This window comes from Macrosteles quadrilineatus, unplaced genomic scaffold (genome assembly GCF_028750875.1).
Source record: "Macrosteles quadrilineatus isolate MER2022 unplaced genomic scaffold, UCM_ALF_1.0 Scaffold_2__2_contigs__length_208266976, whole genome shotgun sequence".
NCBI classification, from domain to species: Eukaryota; Metazoa; Arthropoda; class Insecta; order Hemiptera; family Cicadellidae; genus Macrosteles; species Macrosteles quadrilineatus.
In genome coordinates this window covers 70,919,317-70,944,940 of record NW_026542595.1, presented here as the reverse complement: position 1 = coordinate 70,944,940, position 25,624 = coordinate 70,919,317, and the positions used below count along the sequence as shown (strand labels likewise).

At 35.1% G+C, this 25,624-nt stretch overlaps 2 protein-coding genes across 5 annotated transcripts in view; one reads left to right on the top strand and one right to left on the bottom strand.

The window, feature by feature from the left end:
• Positions 1-16,655, top strand: part of LOC128986928 (ankyrin-1-like) — a 38,714-nt gene extending 22,059 nt beyond the window's left edge. The window contains exons 1-2 of one of the 2 annotated variants that reach the window (XM_054407544.1): positions 2,716-3,157; positions 10,962-16,655. In XM_054407544.1, the coding sequence (XP_054263519.1) occupies positions 3,141-3,157; positions 10,962-12,933 (1,989 nt within the window). In that variant the 5' untranslated portion in view covers positions 2,716-3,140 and the 3' untranslated portion in view covers positions 12,934-16,655. Of the gene's footprint in view, positions 1-2,715; positions 3,158-10,961 lie in introns of those variants that run through there. The other variant, XM_054407545.1, reaches the window with a different exon arrangement.
• A 3,420-nt stretch (positions 16,656-20,075) lies between these two features.
• Positions 20,076-25,624, bottom strand: part of LOC128985086 (protein Fe65 homolog) — a 127,192-nt gene continuing 121,643 nt past the window's right edge. For all 3 annotated transcript variants that reach the window (XM_054404464.1, XM_054404465.1, XM_054404466.1), the window contains 3 exons: positions 25,108-25,287; positions 24,605-24,766; positions 20,076-23,526 (listed from right to left, as the gene is read on the bottom strand). In XM_054404464.1, the coding sequence (XP_054260439.1) occupies positions 24,626-24,766; positions 25,108-25,287 (321 nt within the window). In that variant the 3' untranslated portion in view covers positions 20,076-23,526; positions 24,605-24,625. The remainder of the gene's footprint in view (positions 23,527-24,604; positions 24,767-25,107; positions 25,288-25,624) is intronic.

Genomic DNA, 25,624 nt, shown 5'->3' with positions numbered 1-25,624 from the left:
TTAGAATTTTGAAATTCCTACTCTTAAGGGCCTGAGACCCTCTCAAAGGTTGGGGTTTCCCCATAAGAAATACATAGAACAAAAAAAAAACAGCTGTTTATAAAAAGAAACTCCTTAGCTTTTTGGGAGTAAATATTAATGTTTGTAATATTGAGTAGGTTAAGACCAAGTTAAACCGGTAATCAGTTTTGTAGGAAGAACAGAAAATTCCTCAAGTTCAACGAAGAAATATTGAAAACGTGAGTAGGAGACAATTAATAATAAGATATTGTATGCGTATGAGGAGAGTAGAAAAAGAGAGGCCTAACAGACACCCATCCAGATGTACACATTCACTTGGTGATATGAATAATATTTGCCAGTTCTGCTATACATCGATGGTTCTGCTGTGCAACTCACTTTGGATGTGAAAAAATATACGAAGCACATAGTGTTGTCACGGTGGTACCTAAAGTAAACTTGCCTAACGTCAGATCAAATGAATGCATGCAAGAAATGTTTACTTCTGACACAGACAAAACAAAATATTTCAAAACATTTAGTATAAACTATATTAATGCCTTGACTATGATGAGTTCAAGTAGTAAGATTATACCAAATCTTGGCGGACCTTATGTTTTTATTGTAAACTATTGTATTACTCGCTCTACTTCAATTGAGAAAAACCGCAAATGGATTGTTTACTTCTAGGTTATGTTGCCAGTTCCTGGGAAAAACTTATACAAGGTTTATTGACTGAATTTACCAACACAATCCAGACATTTCAAGTCAAAAATAAGAAGTTTCAACAACTCATTTGCTATTGAAAGTTTTAGTGGCAATATTAGACCAAACATAAGTGAAGGAATCAGTGTTTATGTATTCAACGATCGAGTTGTTACAGTCAAGTTTATTTTTATGATTTAGGAAAGGCAAAATAATATACGCTGTTCAAAGAGAGAATATGAAAATTGCCGTACAAATCGTATAGCTACAAGAGTTATCCAACCTATTTCGACAAATGAATCCATACTTTCAAAACGTTATGACAGGTATTTAGAGAAACTCCACTGAAAAACGTGTGAGACTGAGAGGAGACAACACGTTAAAATACGTTAACCAACTTTCAATGGTGTTGCTGCTATTCAAAGCAGATTATGACAGTCCAGTTGGCAAAAAATGGAGCACATGAAATGGTTGATATCACCTCACTTTTCAGGGTATCCATCCACGAAGAAAATTCGTTTGATTAGGGGAATGTTTCAAATCAAAGAAATAAAATGGTCCAACTTAAATTACTAAACCCAGGTTATCAGTAGGCCTAAGGCAACAGTTTCTTCAATTCTCAATGCTGGAAAAACTGTGTTGCAAGCTATTAACTCGAATTGAAGCAGATCGTTTAGCATTCATTATAAGTTATCAATTAACACTGAGAGCAGAAATAGTGTAGGTGAACCTTGACGACGTAAACAGAGATATTTAAAATTAGTTTCTAACAAGTGTTTAAACAACTCTAAGATGTAGCTACAATTACTCGAATTTTATAAGCATAAAGTTTTCCTCGGCGTTATGTTTCATACTATGCGGCTCATTGAGCCGCACGGGTTCTCTAGTTATAGTAATTAAAATTAACGAACTTTTTACTGTCATCACGTAAAGTGTATATAAAACTGTCGATTTAAAAGTCTCTGACTTACTATCGGATGAACCCAATATTTAAGTTGTCTTATTTTTTTCTTTGATCTAATTAGAAGAGCACAAACACAGGTTAATTCAACAAAGTCCATTTTAGGATAGCTTAAACGCACTCAAAAAAATCAATTTCTCGACTAAAAAATCGCCATGTGTGCGCCTAGACATAAATCAAGGGCTATTTATTTTTTTACCGTGTGCGCCAGGCCTTACACAAGGATCACGGGACGCTCCGTGACGTACAATTCTATTGGCTCTAATGGCGTGACATCAGTCTCTTCTCTTGAGGGAACACCATAACCGCAACGATACGGTGAAAAGCCATCAGTCTCGGTGGTGTAGTGGATATCGTGGTCCATAAAGTTGCCCCCCGCATTTAAGCACTAACGTCAAAAATTGTACCAATCGTTAATGCTGAAATTCCCAACGCCAGTGCTCTTTAGGTTCAAGTGATATCATTAAAAACTGTGGGTGGTGCCAACTTTATATCAAGTTAGCCCCCCCCCAGTACAAAAGATTAAGCACTAAACTAACGTCAAAAATGATACCAATCGTTACTGCTACGTTAGTGATGGTTAGTGCTGAAACCCCCCAACGTTAGTGCTCTTTTGGTTCAAGTGTTATCATTAAAAAACCAGACTGAAAACCTGAGGGTAGCTGGATTGAATTCCACCGTAGGCACGAAATTTTTGTCAAAGATTTAGCTTAGAATGAGATTACTTCTTAACTGTACATCTGTTGTTAGAATTTGAAGCATTTATAATTTTATTTTATGAACAGAACTATTATTATGATTAGTAATCCTTCATTCGATTTTTTCATTATCAGCAAGTTTTGTTAGTTTAATGACAGTTTGATTTTATAATAAAAAAATAATTTTATAATTAAGTATGACGTCATGGATCTACGGACCATCAATACGACGCGACGTCGCTGATAGTTCCCGTGAGCCTGTCCGGAACGCGACCCTATCTATGCCCGATGCGGGTGAGCCAGCGGGTGAGCGGTGTTTGTAGTTTGTATATTTATGACGATTGACAATAGTAGCCGACGCCGACGTCGACGTCGGTCTTTGCCTAGCCTGATTTATTTTTTCTAGTGCATTTTTTTAATTTTAATCCGTACAGTAAAGTAATTTCATAATTAAAAATACCATGGTTGGTGGTTTGGATCTTTTTTTTATGATGCGTACATGGTGAATGGTGATTGAAAAAGTTATCTTATTTGCCAAGCTAGGGATCGCTTGATGTTTTTTTTTAGTGTAAATACTGTTCATTGTGTCCATGGTATAGCCTGCAATCCAATAAAGAAGCCTGCGACTCAGTTTAGCGAAGTCTACTAAACTTGTACTAAGTCAAGTCAATGATATAGGTTATGCTTCTAACCTAGACCTACTGTCCAACTACTTGTCAACTCCTTTAGTTTTATGACTTAAGTTATTGATTTGTTCAATTGGACCTAAAAGTGACATGGCGCCTAGACGAAGGTAGGCTTTTATAACATCATCCAATTAACTTACAAGAATATTTTAATATTTAACTTATATATCAATGTGGTATCAGTAAGCATAAAAAAATATGGGATAAAGTTGCGCAGAGAACCTGTGATATATTATCTTAGAGGAAAAACAATATTATATCAATTAATAGGCCTATGTAGGTTATAGGCTGGGATGAAATTTGTTTTATCAAAAATGCTTCAAACTCTCAGACAACTGTAGTAAAAACATTATTGTTTTAGCATTTTTACGGTACAGGCCACTGGGCTAACTTAGGCTAATATTGGTTGAAGATACTGATTCGATTGGTAAACCTTCATTCGATTTTGGGTACACTTCCCAAATAATATTGATTAAATTTGATTGTTTAATTTGATACTGTATATCGTTTGGTTAGTTAGGTTAGGTTAACCTTACCTAACTAACCAAAGATATATCGAATAATCGATTGATATTTTCATTCGGTTGTTTGTGCCAACAGATATAAAAGTGTACCCTCGATTTTTTTTAACTGTATCAATTATAAAATGAAACTGTTATAGGGTAGGTAACCATAACCTAAACTTAAACTAACCAACCAAACTTGCTGATAATGAAAAAAATTAACCGAATCAATATTTTCAATCATTATTAGCGTAGCCCAGTTAAGAAACTGTAGCCATAGTTTCTACTTATTCATTTGTCACTTTGATTTGTTCAATCTTGATAGAAATAAGGATTAAGTTTTTTTTTACATTATTTGCTACTATTAATATCTTTGTTAAGTTTGTATAGGCCCTACAGGTTCTGACATTTTGGGAAATTTTTATATAACTTACCTATTTTTAATCTTAGGGGCAGAATTACTCTCAATTATATATTTTCTGGGGAAGAGATGCTTTCCAAATGTGGGATTTGCCAAGTTCATGATTTTGAGGCGATTGCAGGAGAAGATGATGTCTCTGTGTTTGCAGAAGTTGTTCGAAAGGATTGGCCTTGTTGAAAGGAGCTGGCCACCTTTTTTGTCTCTATTTTGGGAGAAGATAATGATATCCCAGTGATCGCGAGCTATAACTTAGTGCTGGTTTAGTGATCTTGTTTTAAAGCAAGGGCGCTGCCAGAAAGTTTAACAGGGGGGGACTTACCGGGGGGTTGATATTTTAGTGTTTAAAAACTCACATTTCAGCTCACATGTATCTTTCTTGTTGAGGCTTAATTGTCTGTCTCTAAGCATTTTCTCATAAATTCCAATATCATCATTTCCTAAGGTAAAGGATCTGCGTTGCCAGGAAATGTTTAATTTTGAACTCTACATCTCAAACACTTTCGTACGATCAAGTGTTGTCGTAAATGCAATCTGTTTAAGTAAGTTACAAGTTTATGCCGTGAAAATTTGGGATATTGTCCTCTTGTTTGGGAAATATTTTGTTCAGCAAACTATCGCTTAGGCCTAATCGTTTAAGAATATAAGTGATACGTTTTCTAGATGTTTGAATGTGTACATATGTCGGCATACCAATATTTTGGTTAGAAATGCAATGTTTTAAGTTACGGTATGTGTTTTGTCATATTTTATGTTGATAACGTAAAACAAGAAAAGCCTTGAATAAGTTTGACAACGGTCAAACCTGTTAGGCCTAATAATAAATTTAATGGTTTCAACATGATCACAATGTTTTTCACCTTATCTGATCTTATCACAGACTGTTTTGGTGATATAATTGAGACCTATATACAGTGAGGTTGAAAAGTCCCAGTTTGGTATATTATATTTTTTACAAATACAGATAAAGTAATGAGACTTGGTATATTAATAATTGCCATAAATGTCTACTTTTTAAGCTATTATCACTTTTTTAGCCTATCTCTTAAGGGGGATGGCTTAAGGAGTCAGACAAAATTCTTAAATAGCAGCATAAATAGGTTGAGATTGGTATTAAAGTAAAGGTCATATTTAGTAAAATACATTGCCGCAAACCCGGACTCAAACGGCAAACCAAGTGAAAAATGGCAACCGTTCAAATTATTTCTTGAATCTGCCATTTTTACCCAGCTGTTATTTTGAGCACAAATTTGATCGGAATTGTACTATTCTACTAATTTAGACCTTTAATTTAAAACCAAACTTGACCTACGTTTACGTTTATGAATTTTTTCGACTTCTAGCGGGCGTCCCACAGTATAATAATGAGCATTGCAAATTCAAGGATTCTTTGAACAGCTGTAATTTTTTACTCTGTTTGAGTTCGAGTTTGTGACATTGTGTTTTAGTAAATAAGACCTTTAATTTGATACCAAACTCGACATATATATGCTGCTATTTAAGAATTTTGCTTGACTCCTCATGGGCCGTCCTCCTTAACCCCTTTGCTTAAAGCGACGGCGATTCGCCGTCGTGCTCCCGCGAGCCATTGTGTGAAGCGACGGCGAATCGCCGTCCGCCATTAAAACCAATATTTGCCGAGTTAGTTCCCAAAAAATCCAACAGATCGCATATGCTTCTTGTTCTGCAAGCTTCAGGCTTTCATTTGGTTGTATTTTCGTCGTCCACGGCCTGCCCAATCGGCAAAAACAATCAATTGAAAATTACGATTTACCAGCTGACGTTGGGAACGTTGTCTTGGCAGCTGTCTGCCTTGTTTGTTTATGTTTACATCGTCATTTCACAACAGTATTTATATTATGTTGAATTCTATTTTTCGTTTGCAAATAGTTGTTTTATAAAATAAATAAGATGAGTAACTTTTTATTTGTTGATGAGTATGGAAGGGAATTGGACGAAAGTGAAATTGCTAAACTAATTGAATGTGACAGTGACTCAGACAGTGATTGTTATTTATTTGAAGAAAGGCTTGAGAGTGATGATGAATTATTAGAAATAAACAATGAACACGTAAGTGAAGCATGCAATAGTATAAGTATTGCTGACTGTGAACCTCAAGATTTAGCTGATAATGGTGTGACAGAGCATGCTAGCCCTAGGCCTTTTATAAATAGTGATTGTTTGCATGACCTGCATGTTAGGCCTAAGCCTGTAAATAATGATTGTTTGCATGACCAGCCCTCCTGTAGTTATGCCCGACCTATGTCCCCTCAAAATGTGCCTTATAGGCCTAGTCCTGTGTCCTATGAACAGCAAAGTTCTGATGATGAAAACCCTGTTGGATTTATGGAAAAAATTTACCGAGGTAGGGTAATTGCACCTGCACTATCTCCTACACCCAGTGAGGAGGCTGAGGCTGATGACCCTAGTTTTATTGAAACCATTCCTTGTCAAGTACCTGAATATAGTAGAGGTGCAACTATTGGTAGATCAAGGGGAAGGGGAAGTAAACGAGGTAGGCCTAAAGGAAAAAATCCTAGTTTAGTGCTACCTAAGCCTACTAAACGGTCTAAGGGCCAACCTAAAACAGCTAAGAAAAAGAAAAAACAAGGTTGGAAATGGACCAACACCATAGAAGACAATAGTATTTTCAAAATACCTTTTACAGGCTGTCCTGGTGTCAGGGCAAGCTTAGCAAGAAATTTAGGTCCTTCTCCATCTGAAGTTGAAGTATTCAACGCGTTTGTCGAGGATGATTTTTGGCAACATGTTTCTACAGAAACGAACAAATACGCCGAAGAGACAATTGAAAAAAATAATGCAAGTGGTAAAGTTAAACAGTTACTCTCTGAATGGTTTGAAACAACTCCTGATGAAATGGCATGTTTTTACAGTCTATGTGTTTTGATGTCACTTGTGAAGAAAAGGACCATTCAATCGTATTGGGCCCCTACTGCTACTACTGAGACTCCGTTTTTTCGAAAAGTTATGCCTTTTCGTAGGTTTTTGCTCTTATCAACAATGTTCCATATTTGTGATAATAAAAATAAGCCGCAGAATGACAAACTGTGGAAACTGAGGTATGTCATTGATTACATGAATCAAAAGTTTTCACGGTTATATTTGGCCGATGAAAACATTGCAGTAGATGAAAGCTTGATGAAATTTCGTGGGAGTTTGGGGTATGTGCAATTCAACCCCAAGAAAAGAGCCAGGTTCGGAATCAAATTTTACAAATGTTGTGAGTCAAGCAGTGGATACTGTACAAAATTTAAAATATACACCGGTGCTGAAGTGAAACAAGGCGAAACAGTGGAAGAAGGGGGTGGAGACACTGCTGAGGATGATAAACTTTTGGTGAGCGAGGCCATAGTCATTGAAATGGTCAAGGAATGTTCCGGTAATGGTCATACCCTCACAATTGACTACTGGTATTCCTCACCTCTCCTCTACTATAGATTGAAACATATTGGTTTCAATGTGATCGGCACGGTGAACTCTTGGAGGACAAATATGCCTGACAGCTTCAAAAGTGGAAAACTTGATGTCGGTGAGTATGAAGTTGCGTTTAGCCACGACATGATAGCCCTTAGATGGCAGGACAAGAAAGAAGTGTGTGTCTTGTCTACTTTCCACAGTAAGGGAGACAAAAAAACAACTGGAAAGAGAGACAGAGTCAGCGGTGAGGTGATTACCAAGCCTGAACCCATCCTCTATTACAACAGCTCGATGGGCGGTATCGACCGAGAAGACCAACAGCTCGCTTCTTTTCCTACGATGAGGAGATATGCTAAAGGGTATAAGAAGATTTTTTTTTACATTTTGGACATAGCTCTCTTCAACTCTTATGTTGTTTTTAAAAAAATCACCCAGAAGAAGATTGGATTTGCTGAATTCAAAAGTAAATTTACGGAGCAAGTGTTCCAGACCAGACAACTACCGGCCTACAAACGAAGAGGGCGGCCATCAACATCTGAAACCCCTCTACGGCTTCAAGCAGCTTCTTGGGGTCATTTCCCAAGACAAATCCCACCTAATGAAGTAAAGCAAAACCCATCAAGACGCTGTAAAGTTTGTAGTGCACAAGGGAAGCGTAGTGACAGTCGGTGGGAGTGCGAAATGTGCCTTGTTGCGCTTCACCTACCCGAATGTTTCAAGACATATCATACTAAGTTGAACTTTGCTTGATATCTTTTTGAGTCTACAACATGTCAATCAGTATTTTAAGGCAGAACAGTAAGATATTTTTAACTTTTATAGTCAAAATTTTTTTAAAAAAGGCAAAAATAAAAAAAATTTTAAAATTTTTGTATTATATGGTATAAAAAAATAATAAAAATACTTGTAACCAATAAAATGTTTGTTTTTTTAATCTAAATTCAATTCTGATTAGAAAAATAACAGTATTTGATATACAAATACAAAATTCTGAGTGCAGGTAAAAATATTGTAAATTGTGTAAAATTACACAGAAATAATTCATTTTTTTGGCCCAGTTAGGTGTAAAAATAAGTTTAAGCGAAGGGGTTAAGGGATAAAAAAGTGATAATAGCTTAAAAGAGTATACATTATGGCTATTATTGATATACCAAGTCTCATTACTTTATTTATATTGGTAAAAAATATTACACCGTTCCGGGACTTTTCAAGACTGTATTTTAGAACACATTGTTCACATTCTTGGCTAATGTTGATGTGTCCAGCCTACACAAATGTCAGGCAACTAATCAGTGTCTTATAACCACAAAATTGCTAAGCAGAGTCTGTTAGACATTCTAAATTCACAACAGTTAAATAATGGGTGGTAGAAAACCACTCTAATAGCACATAAACATTAGTCATATTTGTATAGTTTCCACAACAACTGTTACGCATAGAATGAAACAATTCGTTTAAGTTTTTTAACCCGTGCGTGGAGAAAATTCCAGCAAAGCAAGGAGTGAGCTGATATAGTAGCCTATAAGAGTAAAGATTATCTTTAGATTTGTTTCATTAGATAGCAAAGGTAAAAAAGAGGAAAAAAACATGCACATAGGCGAGAAAAATAATTTGTAGGTAAATTTTTTTAACACCACAAACATCCCTGCACTCATCCCAAAAATAAAAAACTCTTAATTTTGACATTATATAATGTTCGCATTAACCTTGGCTCTTAGTTTTAAAATTTTATAAAAATCCATCATTTTCATGGGTTTTTTAATCCAAATATATCTGATACAGTCTAGTTGAAAATAGATTTTCTTCTAAGAATGATTCTGATCCAGCCATAACTTGGTAATATTCTCAAATGTTGAGCTTGCCCTCCACCATAGCCACCTCTATACACAAGGCTGCGACTTTCGAACTGGCAACGTCTCAATCACGCCTGGGTCCGGCACACATGCTAGGCTATTAAACATCAATTAGAGTATTGCTGTTTTCGCCGCTCTGTATTAATGAATAAAAGTAGTTATGTAAATGACAGTGGATTTTAGGATACATTGTAAAATAGACAATTAGAATCAAGGTAGCTAATTTATTTACTGAAAATACTACATAGTACAATATGTATGAAACTAAAAGTACAGACATAATGTTTTTATTTGGCTGTATTTATCATATTTTAAGTACGATGTATGTGGAAATGTCTGGACTTTGCATATTTACTTTGTTATTTGATAATTTTAAATAAAACTCCCATTGCAATTGCAATGGAATTTTTGGAGGCTATAACATCTAAACCTAACATTTTGTTCAAATAAAATTATTTTACATTTGAAATACTGTAGGAATATCATGTTTTAGCCTACCTGAGGAACCATAAATTCCTAAGTAAGTTACAACAATATTAGTACACAATATAAGTTACAACAATGGTTAGTTACAACAATATTTGAAGTTTTCTTTTCTTGTTTGAAGGCATGCTGACTGAAAAATTTATTTTCTTTGAATAATTACTAAGCAAAACGTTTACCATTTTGTAAACGATTCCAGAAGGTAGGCTTTATATGGCTTTCCACGATATGAATTTTGTTATCAAATCAACATTTAAACTTGAGTGTAGTACATATGTTTGACTAGTACTTAAAAGGAACAACAATTTATTTCTTTTAAGTGCTAGTTATTTTGTTCACTTAACAGCAGAGTTTGTCACTAAGATACAAAGGAAAATTAGGAAATAGTCTAGGTACGGGATTCTCACCCAAAACTCGCTTCTCGCGTCTATATTTACACCAATCATTGTCTTTATTCTTATATTTTTCTACAAAAAAGTTCATTTTCATGAAAATGTTTCTCGCAAACACGAGAATTGTTTGAAGGTGTCCAATCTGACAGAGGAATAGCAGGAAGCCACTGTTGATAACGCGGCGGATGACTTGGAATCTTAAAGCACTATATGTATCTATCAGTTTTAATTGAGCTTTCGTAATTACTCTTGTACCCAGGCGCAGCACATCTATCTGAGCATGTTGTAGTAACAAGTTCAATATCCCTACTAATGATAGGTAGTAGAAGAACGAATAAGTAAGTCGGTGCGTGACTCCTCCATTCACTGTAATGGTAAGACGATCGCGCACCAAGACTCAGATGTGACGTTGCCAGTTTTCGCTCGCCGCGGCCCTGTGTACTAGAGAACCGTATGCCTCCACCATAGCCACCTCTGTGTACTAGAGAAGGCTATGCCTCCACCCTTCTTACTTTCGCCATAGGCTGGGTCACAGGCGATGAGTGTTGCACAACTCTCTTAAGACTGCAAAGCCGTATGACCAAGTTTCATTAATATCATATTTGGATTAAAGTATTCAACAGGTCTGCTTTTTTTAGATTACTGGTAGCCCATATGCTGGAATGTTTTGAGGTGCTCTTTATACCAACTTCATATTAACAACATTTTTATCTGTAGTACCTAAGCTATTTTTTTTTTATAATACTGCATCTCGTACGTCAAAGGTAACATTTTAAACTTCCAATGTATCCTAAGTAGTAAATTAAAAAACTATTCTGTTTCAGGGGTGCCCTTCATAATGCGCTTGAGTTATGTGATAAAACCCGGCTTGTTAAAGTAATATCAAACACTTCATTGGATAAAGAAGAGGCCCTACAAGTTCTAGACGTTATAAAGAAAAGTAAAGAAGTTTATAAGGAAAGCATGACACCTTTACAAGCAGCTGTTTCCCTTGGACACTATGATATTTGTCAGCATTTAGTGGAAGAGGATGCCATTTTAATATCTACCTCAACCATCCCTGATCCGTTATGTCTGGCATTGATAAAAGGAGATTATGAAATTGCAAATTACCTTATAGAATCGGGGGTGGGTGATATAGAATTGCCCTTCAAAAATGAACTGCCATTAGGTTTTGCACTAGACAATGAAGATTGTCCTATGGACATAGTAAAAGACTTTATTGATGCTGGTTTTCCTGTTGATGATAGGGTTTATTTAGATACAGGTAGATCTGCCTTACATGCTGCTGTAAATAATAATCATATTAATATTGTTAGGTATTTACTCTCGTTAGAAATTGATACAAACGTAGTTGATAACAGAGGGTTTACCCCCCTACATTATGCAGTACAAAACAACTATCCACTCATCGTCAAGTTATTAATACGAAATGGAGCAAAGGTAGACTGCGAATGTGAGGAAAAATTCACACCGATGTTTTATGCGATTTCCGCTGGTGATTTTGAAATGGTAAAGCTCCTCCTTGGTTTTGGAGCCAACATTCATCATATTAGCGGAAATGAACGATGCCCTATGACGCCTTTACATTATGCAGCAAATTTTTGCAAGCTTAAGATAACACAACTATTACTAGAAAGAAAGGCCAACGTTAATAGTGTCGTTCCTGTTACTGGGGAGATTCCACTACATTCAGCATCTCGGGCAGAAATTGTTAACAGTCCACAGAATCCACAGAATAAAGTTGCTTTGGATTGCATTGTTGAATTACTGATAAATGAAGGTGCAAATCTTGAAGCCAAACAGAAGTTTGGCTTGACACCATTACAATTGGCTTTGAAATACAAAAATATAAGCGTTGCAAAAATACTCATAACATCTGGTTCTGACATAAACAGTAGAGTTTACATTGATAATGATTACTATGGCACAACCTTCCACGTTGTAGCAGAAACATTTGATAAGGACCTGATAAAATTATGCTTAGAACATGGAGCTGATTATATGGCCAAGGATAATGAAGGAGCCAACCCCTGTCATAGGGCTTTGACATACCTCATGCTTAATAACAGTGAAGTCGACCCTCTCCTTGCAAGACACCAACCAGGTGAACAAACAGATGTGGCACTTATGAAACTGTTTTGGAAGTATAGCTATCCTTTTGATCTTACTCTAGAAATTGAATGGCTGAAACCAGGTATGCCAGGGTTCCCGAACAAAGTAGCAAGTGCTGTCCAAAAGCAAAAAATGTTACTAAATGGTATTAAAGCCCAAAATCACAAAATGGTATTGAAAGCATTCTCACAAGGTGCAGAAGCACAATTCTTTTCTAAAGAGCAACGTAATCCTGTGCATTTTATCGCATCTAAAGGCAATGAAGCAATCCTCAAAGAGTTTTTGACAAGAGGAGTTCCTGTTAATTCACTTAACAGGAATGGAGAAACACCTCTCCATCAAGCAGCTAAGGCGGGCCATGTGAATTGTTGTCGCCTACTCTTGGAATATGGAGCTGTGTACAATTACATTTCCACTAAGTCAAACAGAACGCCTTGTCAAATGGCAGCTCAAAACAACCATGGGGAAGTAGAAGGACTTTTGTTAACCATTGACAAACATTTTAAAGATATGAAAAAGGGATATCTTAAAGTTAGACAAGATATGAAGATTTTTCCATTGCTTACAAACTGTGTCCATCGAGATGGGAAGACTCTTCTGGGCAGGGCTCTGGATGGCGATTTTATAGAAGCCGCCTTTAAAATTATGAGAATGCGGTTCCAAAATGTGAAGTTGGAGTAAACACAAATGGACTGCAATCAGTAGTGTTTCTCTGTAATGGAATACTATCCGTTTTACCTATGCTTCATGACGGGAGAGAATTATATGGTTTGATATTGTCACATTATATTGGTATTACCATAGATAAAACATACTCCCTTAGTAGATTTCCCATCCTTATTAAAAAGCTGAAGCCAATGTTATTGTTAGTTCGGTGTACTGTAGATGTCATGTTTTGTTTACAATTTGTTTATATTATTTTAGGGTTAGTTTTTTCATGATTTGTGCCTTACTGTTTGGTTATATAGCTAGTGGACAAGTTATTGTTTATGATTAGATAGTTTTATTTGGTTAAATGAGATTTTAAATTACTGAAATAGCAAAAAACTAATTGTAAATAAAACACGACTCTACAGTACATCGGAGAGAACTGACAGTAAAATTGGCTTCAGCTGTTCCTTAAGGATGGGAAATCTACTAAGGGAGTATGTTTTATCTATGGTATCCTTGTATATAATACGTGAAGGCGATTTCTACGAAACACTACTCCTCCGTTAATAGTGGACGGATTTTTACAAAAGATGTCTCAAAATTAAGTATTTTTTGTGTAGACACCCCTTTAATCAATTCCTGTAATAAAAGTTGTCGGGTTTGATCCACAGGCCATCAAAATTCCAATGTATTTCTTATGAAGGAAAGATTTTGTTTACTTAAACAGAATAATTTGTATTAATTGCATACCGGTACTAAAACAGCTGTTCATAGTAAACACATGATACACACAAGAGCGTTCGTTTTCAGAGTGAGTTTGTTAACAGTTTTGATAACTGGAGTGGAGTGATTGATTACATCTTTGAGTTGACTCTTTTTAAGTAATCGGAAATTATGACTGTTAATTCGTTTTGGAATAACGCCTTTAATACGTTGCAATTGCTTGAATTGAAGCAACAGGTGCGCTAGTTACTCAAATTTTTCGATTTTAGTTAGCCTTCTTTACCTGTAGCCCAATACTGTACATAAATTTCATAGTAAGCATTTTTTTCTCTAATAATACATTTGCATTATTATTAGGGATTTAAAAATACCCAGTTAATTATATCTGCATCTGTGTATATAACCGGGTATTATGATTATTTAGCTACATGCTATACACAAGTTTTAATTCAATATTTCCCCCGTATGTAAAATTGGAATCCACACAAGAATGTTAATTTTATTGTACAAAATAAAAATTTTATTGTAATTTGTAATTTTATTGTGTTTTTTATTGTAATTTTATTTTTTGTTTTTGTTGTGTGTTTTATTGTAGCATTTTATTGGATTAACGAAGTAGACATGCTATTTTTATGGATCAGCAGCTGTCGCCAGTTTTTTTATTGAAAAAGGAAATAGTTGTGCAAGTCACAGGATGAGCTAGTGTCTAAAATTCTATCTTATACCTTATATTTTTTCTGACATAGTTGATGGATCATGATATTGCTATAGCTCACAATAAGTCATTCCACAAATATTGACTTGGTAAAAAAGATTCAACAGAAATCAGTAATTTGGATCAGCGAAATCTGACTCACATAAACTACGATGATTTAGATTTAAAAACTGGTGACAACTTTAACACGGGGATGGAATATCTAGTTGCAGTGCTCAATTTGTAAAAAATGAGGTGTCGGAACTATAACCTATTTGATGAGATTTGTACCTATTTATGTAAATATTTTTATCTTCCTGAAAGAGAGGTACCGGAACTCTGTTGTCTAGTTGTATTAATAGTCAAAGACAGTAGCCCTAAAAAATTATGAGAAAATAACATAAATACAGGGTGTATACAAACTCTCTTGAATGCTTTTGTATATTTGTTCCTTAGGTCAAAACAATGAAAAAACAACACACAAATATGGGTCTGAAATGCCTGGTTTTATGCATGTCTGTTTTTTCATTGTTTTGACCTAAGGAACAAATATACAAAAGCGTTCCAGAGAGTTTGTATATACCCTGTATAATGCAAGTTATATGTAAATTTATTTGTCCTATAGTTACCTGACAGCCAACGAATTAAACTATGCAGTACGTAGTATAGTTCGTTAGACAAAGTCCCCAAATCTTCAAGGAAGGATTAAAATATCTTCCTTGCACTGATTATAGTAGCTCGCAAAATAACTAATTAATTGCTGCATTCACTTACTTTTGCCACACTCCAGTATTCCAACCAAACAACACAAAACAGTGTGCTTTTATTATGCATGTAATACGTGTATACCTAAAAATAAGTAACACTTAGAAATACTACAACTACGAGCAGCTGGTTCAGCGTTTCCTAGGCTTTGACTATTGATACATACTATGATTTAATAACTAACCTGTTGTTTCAAGTTAACATTCTATTTTCGCTCAACGCTTAGATTTAACCTAACCTAAAACGTCTTATTTTGTGTTTGAAAGACTATGTTTTTATATGCTTTATAGTAACTGTAGGACAAATATAATGTGTAACGTGAGCGTTGTGTAACTAGTGCGCAAAGATGCACTTTGCGCACTAGTTACACAAATAACTAATCAAATTTTGTTACTTTATCTACCAATACCCAGATTCCTTAGTCATAGACTAGCAGATCTGTTTCCATGTAGGTTGAGGTTGATGTGTAATTATAGGGTGAAAGTTTATTTTTACCCATTATTTTATATTTTTATCTTTTTTTAGGTTATAATTTAGCCCATTGGTACTACTGTATTGGGTATATCCAATTTATTGTGTAAAAAAAAACTAGTAATTTTTTATGTCAAAGGTAATAAATGTTGTTTAAATATATGGTGTGTAGACATTTAAGAAATTATTAGGATTGAAAAAATAGCCAAAGTATCTTGGTTACTTTTGAAACTATGAGATGACCACACTCTTTTAAAAGATTAAGAAGGTTATCCTCTCCAGAACCAGGAATTATTAAAATAATATTAAAATCATGTCAAGTACCTTGTTGTTCATCAGTGGAGTTTATGGTTCAAATCTAGAGAATGTTTTTTTTTTAATTTGCCTTCTAATTGAATAAAGTCCTTGTTAATTCTGTGAGTATTTTAATCTGAAAAACCACTTGTGTAAAAAATGTTCACAACTTGAAACAAGTATAAATTGTTAAAAGTTTATAGCAAGAATTGACTTGCATTATTGTTAAAGCTAAAAGAAGCTGTAGCTTATATTATGCTAGTAATGTATGAGGCCACTAGCCATTTCATCTTGAGAAGTAGGCGAACTACAGTAGACTCTCGCTCATCCGGATCAGCCTTGTCCAGACTCCCGCTAATCCGGACCGGCAGTAGTGATTTTTTTTAGTGGCACAGTACAGTAGAAGTCTGATTAACCGAGGCTACCTCGGATGTTCAAAAACTCAGATAACACGGCGGTGAAAAATTATTACTGGTGGAACTGCATTTGCCCGGCTATCAATACTGTGGACCTGGAACAAAATTGTAAAAACGGCTGTAAACGGTACTGTTTTGCTCGACTCTCGATAGTCCAGATTTTTCGTAATCCGGACCGGACGTTTACCACATTAGTCCGGATGAGCGAGACTCTACTGTATGGTGGCTATTGCACTACACTCAAAAAATATTTCTCTATCTCCAAGTGTTTCTGTTATTTATTTTTTTTTTTACTTATATTAATCACTTTTATAATACCGTACTGTTCAACTAAATTCTATGTTCATTTTATTTAGTTAGGTAATAAAGTGTTTGGTATAATTTTTGTATATATAGTATAACACTTTTGTAAACCTTAAACACTTGTTAGGGTAGAAACAGACAGACAGCGAAGCGACGCGACGCGAAGAGAAGCGTTTAAGAGCGAAGCGATAACATCGCACACATACAGCGATTACAAGTGGCGAGGCATAATAAATTAATACAGAAAAAAATAATAAATATACAACAAATAAATAAACTAGTGTTATCCTAAAATTAAGCTATAGAATTTTTAAAAATTTATTTCTAACTGTTATAGTACAAATTGTCTGCTAATCCCATACCGCTTTCAACAGAAAGTAAGGTAAGGATTCAGGGATCATATCGTGGCTTGCAATCAGTAGGCTTTACTTACTTGTTGTGTTGAGAGCCAAGGGGATTTCATCCCACATCTTGTCAATGATCCCTCGGTTGTCGTTGTCGTGGTTCTTGTATTCATTCTACCATATAGCGGGGTTTTCATAAACACAATAAGTAGTTCGATGTCTATGCGCTGTAATGGTCACCACCACCTGTTTTCGCTCCAAATCGCGCTTGAAAAACTAGTTTGTTCCACTAAAGTTCACTTCGCTCTCAGTTGTGCTTTGTCTGTTCGCACTAACCTGATAACATGTGATTGATCATGTTGCTTCGCTTCACCATGCTTCACTTCGCTGTCTGTTTCTACCCTTATATTAGTGTATTGTATTTTGACTTTTGCTCTAAACTTAATTTTTTTTTGACGCTACAGACCATTTCTGGACGTACAGAAAATTTAAAAAATACTCCACCACAGCAAACCTGCAGACTAAGCGAATTTCCATTTACCTGTCTTGATTTCTACTAAAATATTCTCTAAAAATTGTCAGATTTATTTCCTATTTAAATAACAAGAATTTTAGTGAGTACTTAGGTTTGCTGCTGTGGGGAAGACATTGAGGTGTGTTTTTTTTTAATTTTAATGTTGATAGCTTAGTGTGAAATAAACAAAATTGGCAAATTTGCTCATTCATTCATTTGCCTCATTGGATTTTTCCTCAAGTATTTCATTAAACAGATCAGATTTAGGCCCGATTTATTTGTGAAATGTTATAGATTTTGTAAAATCAATAAGTTTGCCAAGTTTTATCAAAATATATCTATAAACTAGTAAACTACAACAGTTTACCTATTCTCCATAAGAATAACATTGGGGATTTCATTTTACAATTGTTTGAATCTTCTCTGACATCACCTATAACAATGCAAAAACACTTCAAGGTACTAAACTGCATTTTTTAAGCTCTACAAAATGGTCTAGAGAGAAATTTTATGTTTTGAGGGCCTAAAATGAGAAAACCCTATTTTAACCGTTTTGTCTGAGGTTCTCTTGACAGCCTACTATGGACTTTTTTATCCTTATCTGATATATGCTATACCTGTCTGGGGGTGTGAAAGCCAAAGGACTCAGTTCATATTCAAGCTTAAAAAAAGGCTCTCTGAACTATTTTTTCGCTTTACCGTCGCCAATCCTGCAAATAAGTCTTCAGATCACATAAAGTTCTAACTTTTCCCTTTCGTTTACATTTTAGAAACTATAATTTTATTAAGAAAACCCAATCATCATATAGCTCTCCAAGTATCCATAGTTATCCTCTCCGCAACAATTTCAATCTTCAGTACCACGACACTCAACCACTTTTTTCCATAAAAACTTCCACTTCAATGCAGTAAAACTTTTTAATGACCTCCCTCTCCCTTTGAATGCCGAACAGGATATCGGAACATTCAAAAAATGTGTTAAGTATAAGTCCATCTTAATAAATAAGGTCTGCTACAGCGTCCGGGAGTTTGCTGGTAGTCCTTATTAAACATCACAAGGGGTTGTACCAAACAATTTGTATATATATGTATGTATTTAGTACTTAATTAATTTCATAGCAAATGTAATTTTATTAGTAAAAACCTGGCCAATGCAAAATATTTGTTAATCTGGCTTAATAAAGGACTTTGACCTTGACTTGTGACTTTAACGAAAAACCCCATTCCCATAATCCGGTCATGAAATGTTATCATTTTACCCAAGTTCTTATACTAATGGAAATGCATAGGCTAGGCTATATAAAATATTTTGTGTGTGTGAGTTTAAATTTTAACAGATTATGTTTTTGGTATCCGTGGACATCAAAGCATCCCAGGTCCAGGTCTTACCAAGACACCTACGTTAATAGCTTATTATCTTATAGCTAGACAAACCAGGTAAAATTAATTATTTAGGACAGGTAATAAAATATGATAAAATAACTAAAGCTGTTTCATGCTGCTATACGAGCACATCTTCAGGTTAGAACGTTTTGACTGTTTTCAACAGTTTTGAATGAGGTCGTCAGCATTTGTACATTGCACATGAAACATATAACGACATTTATGTATTTACAATAAAAAACTTGGCCAAGTAGTCCGACCGCAAGGTGCGGGTGTTGTTTTGATGCTCTGTAAATCTCAAATTCTTCCATGATATCCATTTGTCTGCCTTCATTGCACAGATGCACGATTTCTAAATTATTGTGTAGGTCACTGTAATTATGGTTTGAATTACATAAATGTCGTTATGTATGTGTTTCGTGTCATATGTCCTAAATGTACAATGTACAAAATGCTGACGATCTTATTCACGGATGAGAAAACTGTTCTAACCTGTGTTCGTATAGCAGCACGAAACAGCTGTAGTTATTGTATAACACAAGGATCAATTGATGCAACAGAGGTAATTTAAACCTTATAAATCTTGCAATATCTTGATCCAGAGGCTAACCCATCATGAAATTTAAAAGTATCTGCATAGGGCGATTTTCCCTCGCCCTAAATTAGAGCTTGGGAAACGACTACTTTCATTGATGTCAGCTGTTCGAAAATAGTTACTTTCGTTACGGAGTGATGAAAAAGTTATTTAAATAGGTCTATACTTCAAAAGTTTTGAGCAGCAAACCTCATTTTAATAGAGGTTAGCCACCTGACTGTGGCATCTTTTATACTGTATTTAATTTCTGTATATTTTTTGTAGTTAAACAAGACTAACGCCATTCACTTCTGATCTAATCAATAAGTACACTGACACAGCAAATCGGGAGGCAAATCAACGCTCACCAATAGCAAGTGGTCGGCGAATGCCATCTTTATTGGCCACAGCAAGCCAAAATTGGTGACAAATAACACTTTCTGTGCCCCTTCTATTGCTATTTTGTGTTTGTAGAACATGGCATGATGTATTGATAACTCAATAGTTTCTTGATTATTGTGGTAAAAAAATAGGTACCTGCGACAGCTGGCTACATCCAAGTAGGCACAGCCCACCTTATGGAGAGATCACCCGGTATTCCCAAGGAGTAATACCAACATGGGTATTTTATAAATAGTCTTGGATAATAAGAAGTAAATTAATCATGGATAATAAAAAGACTTGTTCACCAACATTTTTCTATTTATTCAGCAGTGACGGTGATCTAAACATTGGCTTGAGGAAGCAAGCTCGTGCAAGCCTGATTAGAAAAATAGTAACATTGCAAAATTTATCTTACAGATATCTTACATCCATAACATAACGTAAACAGCAGGTTTCGGATTACAGCTCAAAGTGTATAATACAACAGCTCTTTTAAAATTTTATAAACTCGGTTAAATAATTTATTAAAATATTTACGTCATGCATGACAGTATTATAAGCAAAAAATAATATTTTAAACATATTTAACATATAATCATATCGTCTATCACTAGTTTGAATTTTTGCCTACTAAAAATTATACATAAAAAAATACAATAATAAGATGGCATCTTGAACAAATTATTATGAACTAGACAATTAATTTCAAACAGTACAACAGTTTATCTACAAACATGAAAACATAGAAAACAATTATTATTGCAAAAGATATGCCAGACTGGAGCGTTATGATGGAATGGTTGAGAATAGTTTTGATAGTTTACTTGAAATAAAACCTGTGAGTTTCAGGAAAATCTTAGTTTAAACTAGAAAATAAATATTGCTACTTAATAAATACCCTTATGGTACTAGGTAGTTAAAATACAAATTATATACAAAGATGAATGTAACGAGTATTTCAATTAGTTGTTTGAACTGGTAACAAAAAGGGAACATACGATCATAAAGGCTTAATTAACCAACATACAGTGTCTCACTTGCCTTGAGTCAAAATACAATTGCAGCTTTAACAGTTTTTAGTAAAACAAGTTTACTAAAATATTCCAGATTCAGTAAGTTAATATGAACAAGTGAATATTACAAGAGTCAAACATTTGTTTTCCAGAAGTGAGCTTTTAAAAAACTTCTTGTAAAAACCATTCAACAGGATTTGTAAACTCGTGTAATTTTGTACTCTAACAAAATTGGTATAGCCTCCACTAGGATGGTGTGAGGCAACATCATGCCTGTTGCCATGGTAATAACAGAAATAACAAAAGTGTAAACATAAACATTTCCCATACTGTCCATTATAAATTAGTGCAACAGCTGTTGTGGTTTGTCAGGACAATGGTGTTGCCGATGTCTCGGCACGGCTTTGTATTAGAGGAGGATATGAAATTAGTCATGGACAGGCCTTGATGAACAATTTAGATTTGTAGTACAGTAGGTACCAGACTTAGCATCTAGACTTTATATAGACCTAGTCGATTTGGTTGTACTTAAAGATATTCAGGATAGCAAGATACAGCTATATGTGAAGTTTAATTATCAAAATTAAATAGTTTTTTCAATATATTTGTTGAAAAACAATTCCTAAACTGATTGATTTGAACAGCCAGCAGTAGTTAAAGAGTAGATATAAAGGCTTCATAGGTTTACTCGTCTTATATAGTATTTTAGATAAGTATTATTTTCAGTAATCAAATGTTTCTAGTAATCTAAAAACCTCTCAGTCCCATAAGTGTTGGATTATCAATAGAATAGTATTTATAAAATTTAGCTGAGTAACCATCAAGAACTGGACATAGTATATTCCACAAAAATATAAAACAGTACTGAAAATAAACAATAAACCTAGATATTTTCCTATGAATTCCTCAAAATTAGCTCTTTGGTTGTATAGATGAAACAATAAACTGAATATTGATACAGCAGATGAATATGTACAACACCAGCATGTTCCCTACATCTAAATCACTGACATATAACAAGACAAAGGAAAGTGGTACATAACTGTCGAGTAGCCTAAACTATAACATCATCTCTATGTTTGTGCAAGGAAGGATGAGGGGCCAGCTATACACAGGCTTATGTACAATCGGATATGCGTTTGACAACACTTAACTTTCATTCTTATTTCTTTTCACATAATTTAACTCTCAATCGAGTGACTGTCGCAAAACTAATTTGTTACCTGGTAATTACAACTGTGGAAGAATTTGTACGAATATAGATTTGTTGATACTGTAAGAGAATAGTCATTTTCCTTAATGACCATCAACTGTGGTTGATTTGTAAATAGGATAAAAAACTCACCAATTTATTTAGTTTCAACAAATTATGAATACTGTTGAATCTGGCTCATTCAGACTCATGTGGTAAACTGTGTAAGTTGATAATCATTATTGATCTGAACAAACACCACTCTTGGACTAGACCAAGAGACTACTGTAGAAAAATTAAAGTGATATTTTTACAATTGCTGTTGAAATCATTCCTACAAATAAAGTGTAAGACCGATTTTCAATTATATACATTTTATCCTCAAATTCACACATTCTTTAACTGCGACAAAGCTGTAGCTAGATATATCTACACACCAGTTGCATAACACATTGACGGCGTTTATTAGATTTATATCAAAAACATAACACCTATTTTATCGGAGTGAGTCACAAGCTGTGCACTTAACTCTACTTTGAAACTTTGATATCTAACATAGCTTGACAATATTTCTCTTTACAAAATACAAATACAGTAGCAAAGTACACTCAAGCTGTTGATAAACATGTTCTCTTTCTATGTACAATCTCTTGTTTACATTCGAGTTCCGAATTCTTTTCATTTTGAAGGTTACAAATGTAAATCCTTTCGTACATTAGTATTATAGGAATATCATCATTTTTCCGCTCCTTATCGGGAATAACGCTATCATTGGAGTTAAATGCTTAGTAAAAAAGAACTGATCATTGGCAATAAGTAGCCATGGCTTACTTGAATGAACATTCACTGAATACATGTTGCACTCTACACATTTTGTCTCAAATCATTGTTAATTAATTGTAGACCTACTAATGTCCATTTTAAACTTCATCAACTCAGAATATTAAAATTTTTATTTGTAATTTTTTGTAACAAAAATAATAACATAGATGATACCTTCAACTTTGGAAACTGCAAAAAGACTTCCCATCCTATTGTAAAATCCGTTTTTCCTTCTATAAAGACTGTTTTTACATTAATTTTACTTTGCTTAGTGTAACGTTAAGTGTGCTGATGGATTGTTTTATTAGGTCCAAACAGTTTATGAGTTCCTATTATAAAAAATATAGTTAACACCAAAATACAATGATCATACAGTGTGGAAACCTACATTGACATGTTTTTAAGTGATAAAAAAATATTTATTCTTATTGTAAAAATGGAAAACATATTTTTTACTTTAAACAACGATTTCATTAAAATAAATACATAGACTCTGATGTGTAGAGTACAGTCAGTGAATGATCATGATCATTGTAAGTTGCTCAGTACTCCCAAGGCATGCTGGCCAGCTGCTGCAGTCTGCGAGAGTCTAGCGACGGAGACAATAGAGACTGCAGCTGTAGGTCATCACTGCCCCCTCCACCACCACTGAAGTAGCGAGACGTCAGTGGAGACTGCAGGTGTCTGTGTGGGATCACTTCCCTCTCCTCTGCTGCTAAAGACCACAGATCCTACAACAGTTGGTTCAATGTGAGCAACACACCGTAGTCTGAATATAAAATTTGTAGAAGGACAAGGTAAAGTTTAGGGTAGGGGTCTGTGTTGTTAGGTGTAGTCGTCGAAGACGTTCACAATTTCTTCTTGACCGCTGGGGAAGATGTTCACTATTTTGCCATGACCACAGAATATGTTCATAATTTCGTCAGACAGTAGAAGATGTTCACTATTTTGCCATAACCGCAGAAGATGTTCACAATTTTGTCAGACAGCATATGATGTTCATGACTGCGAAAGATGTTCATAATTTTGCCATGACCGTAGAAGATGCTCACAATTTCATCAGACAGTAGATGATGTTCACAATTTTGTCAGACAGTAGATGATGTTCATGATTTTACCATGACTGCGAAAGATGTTCATGATTTTGCCATGACCGTAGAAGATGCTCACAATTTCGTCAGACAGTAGATGATGTTCATGATTTTACCATGACTGCGGAAGATGTTCATGATTTTGCCATGACCGCAGAAGATGTTCATAATTTACTCTGATGTGGACACCGGGAATTGTACTTGAATTTTTGGAGAAACTGTCCAACACCTGAAGTAGTTTGTTTTCCTGAGAGTTTTACTACTACACAATTCGCACTTGCAAAAAGAACTTAATAATTCTTTTTTTTTTTATGATGTGATTAATCAAATAACTCTCTTTCCAAAAATACTAGTCTACTTCAAATAATACGGGTGTAGAGAGGTTGTTAGAAAATGGCTAGTATTTACCAGTGTAATTTATAAGAGTAAAAATTTATGAAACACATTGCTGTCTACACTAGTAAAAACCACTAGTAATACTAGTCCCTACACTAGTAGATTTTTGAAACGTAGACTTGTAAAATACACTAGTATTACTAGTCCATGGACTAGTAAATACTAGACTAGTAGTTTTATGAAACAGGGCCCAGGTGACAAATTTTTACCATTGAATCTCCAACAATTTATGATACACAACCGCATTCAGTTTTTCTCCATGAAGTTGAAAATCATATACAGATTGACTAGCTGAAAGTCACACAACATCATCATAGCATACCTGCAGTGATAGAGCTTCTTCTCAGGATTCTGAGGTCCGTGATCGTCGTCCTGTCAGTCCCGAGACCAGAGACTTGATGGTTGCGCCGAGACCCTTGCCCTGAGCACCTGCTCCTGCGGTGGCACGGCCGGGGTGTGCGTCCAGGCACTTCTGGTACCTCAGCTGGAAGCAACAACTGGGCTTGAGATGAAACTTTACACGTTTCCTCAACTTAACACTCATTTTCCGGTAGTTTTTACATCTTTAATGCCAGAAGCTGATTTTATGCTCCAGTACCAAGCACTACCCGGTAGAGACTTTTTATTCTATTCAATAATTTGTTTTTATACTTATTTTAAGACGTAGATAAACTCCACCCTTCATTGTTGCGTAACCACCGACACTAAGTTATAAGTTTCCTAAATCTTACATAAACTTGAATTACAATCAAAATGTACGATCAAACTATGTAAAAAGATGATCATTCTTATGTCTAACAACAAGTAGTTGCTACTGTTGCTGACCTTGCAAGCGGCTTCAATGGTCTTACACAGAGCCCCAGAGCTGGGCTCACAGTGGAACACATGGGCGATGAACAAGTCCTGCGCTGTGTGCATGATGAAGGCGCACTGCTTCACATTTTGGCCGATGCCTAGGAACGACAAGTAGCGCACTCTGCACTCTGCCACCGGCTTGCACTCATCCTGCCACAGAACACCTTATGTCATAGAAACCTACCATAAACTGTAACGTAACATGCAGTAAGAAATATTTCTACATGTTTCAAATGTCCTCCAGTTCAACTCTCTTACAAACAGATAAAAAGCCCAAACCAAAGAAAACATTTAATAGATAAGTGAACGAATCTATGTATCGTGTATAGCGGAGTCGGAGAAAAGTTGTCCGCTGGAGTATGTGTGTGTGTGTGTGTGTGTGTGTGTTCGCACCTAAAACTCAAGAACCGTTGCACTTATAGCGTTCAAATTTTGCACAAATAGTTATGACACCAGTGTAGAGACACCATTAAAATTCTAGACGATT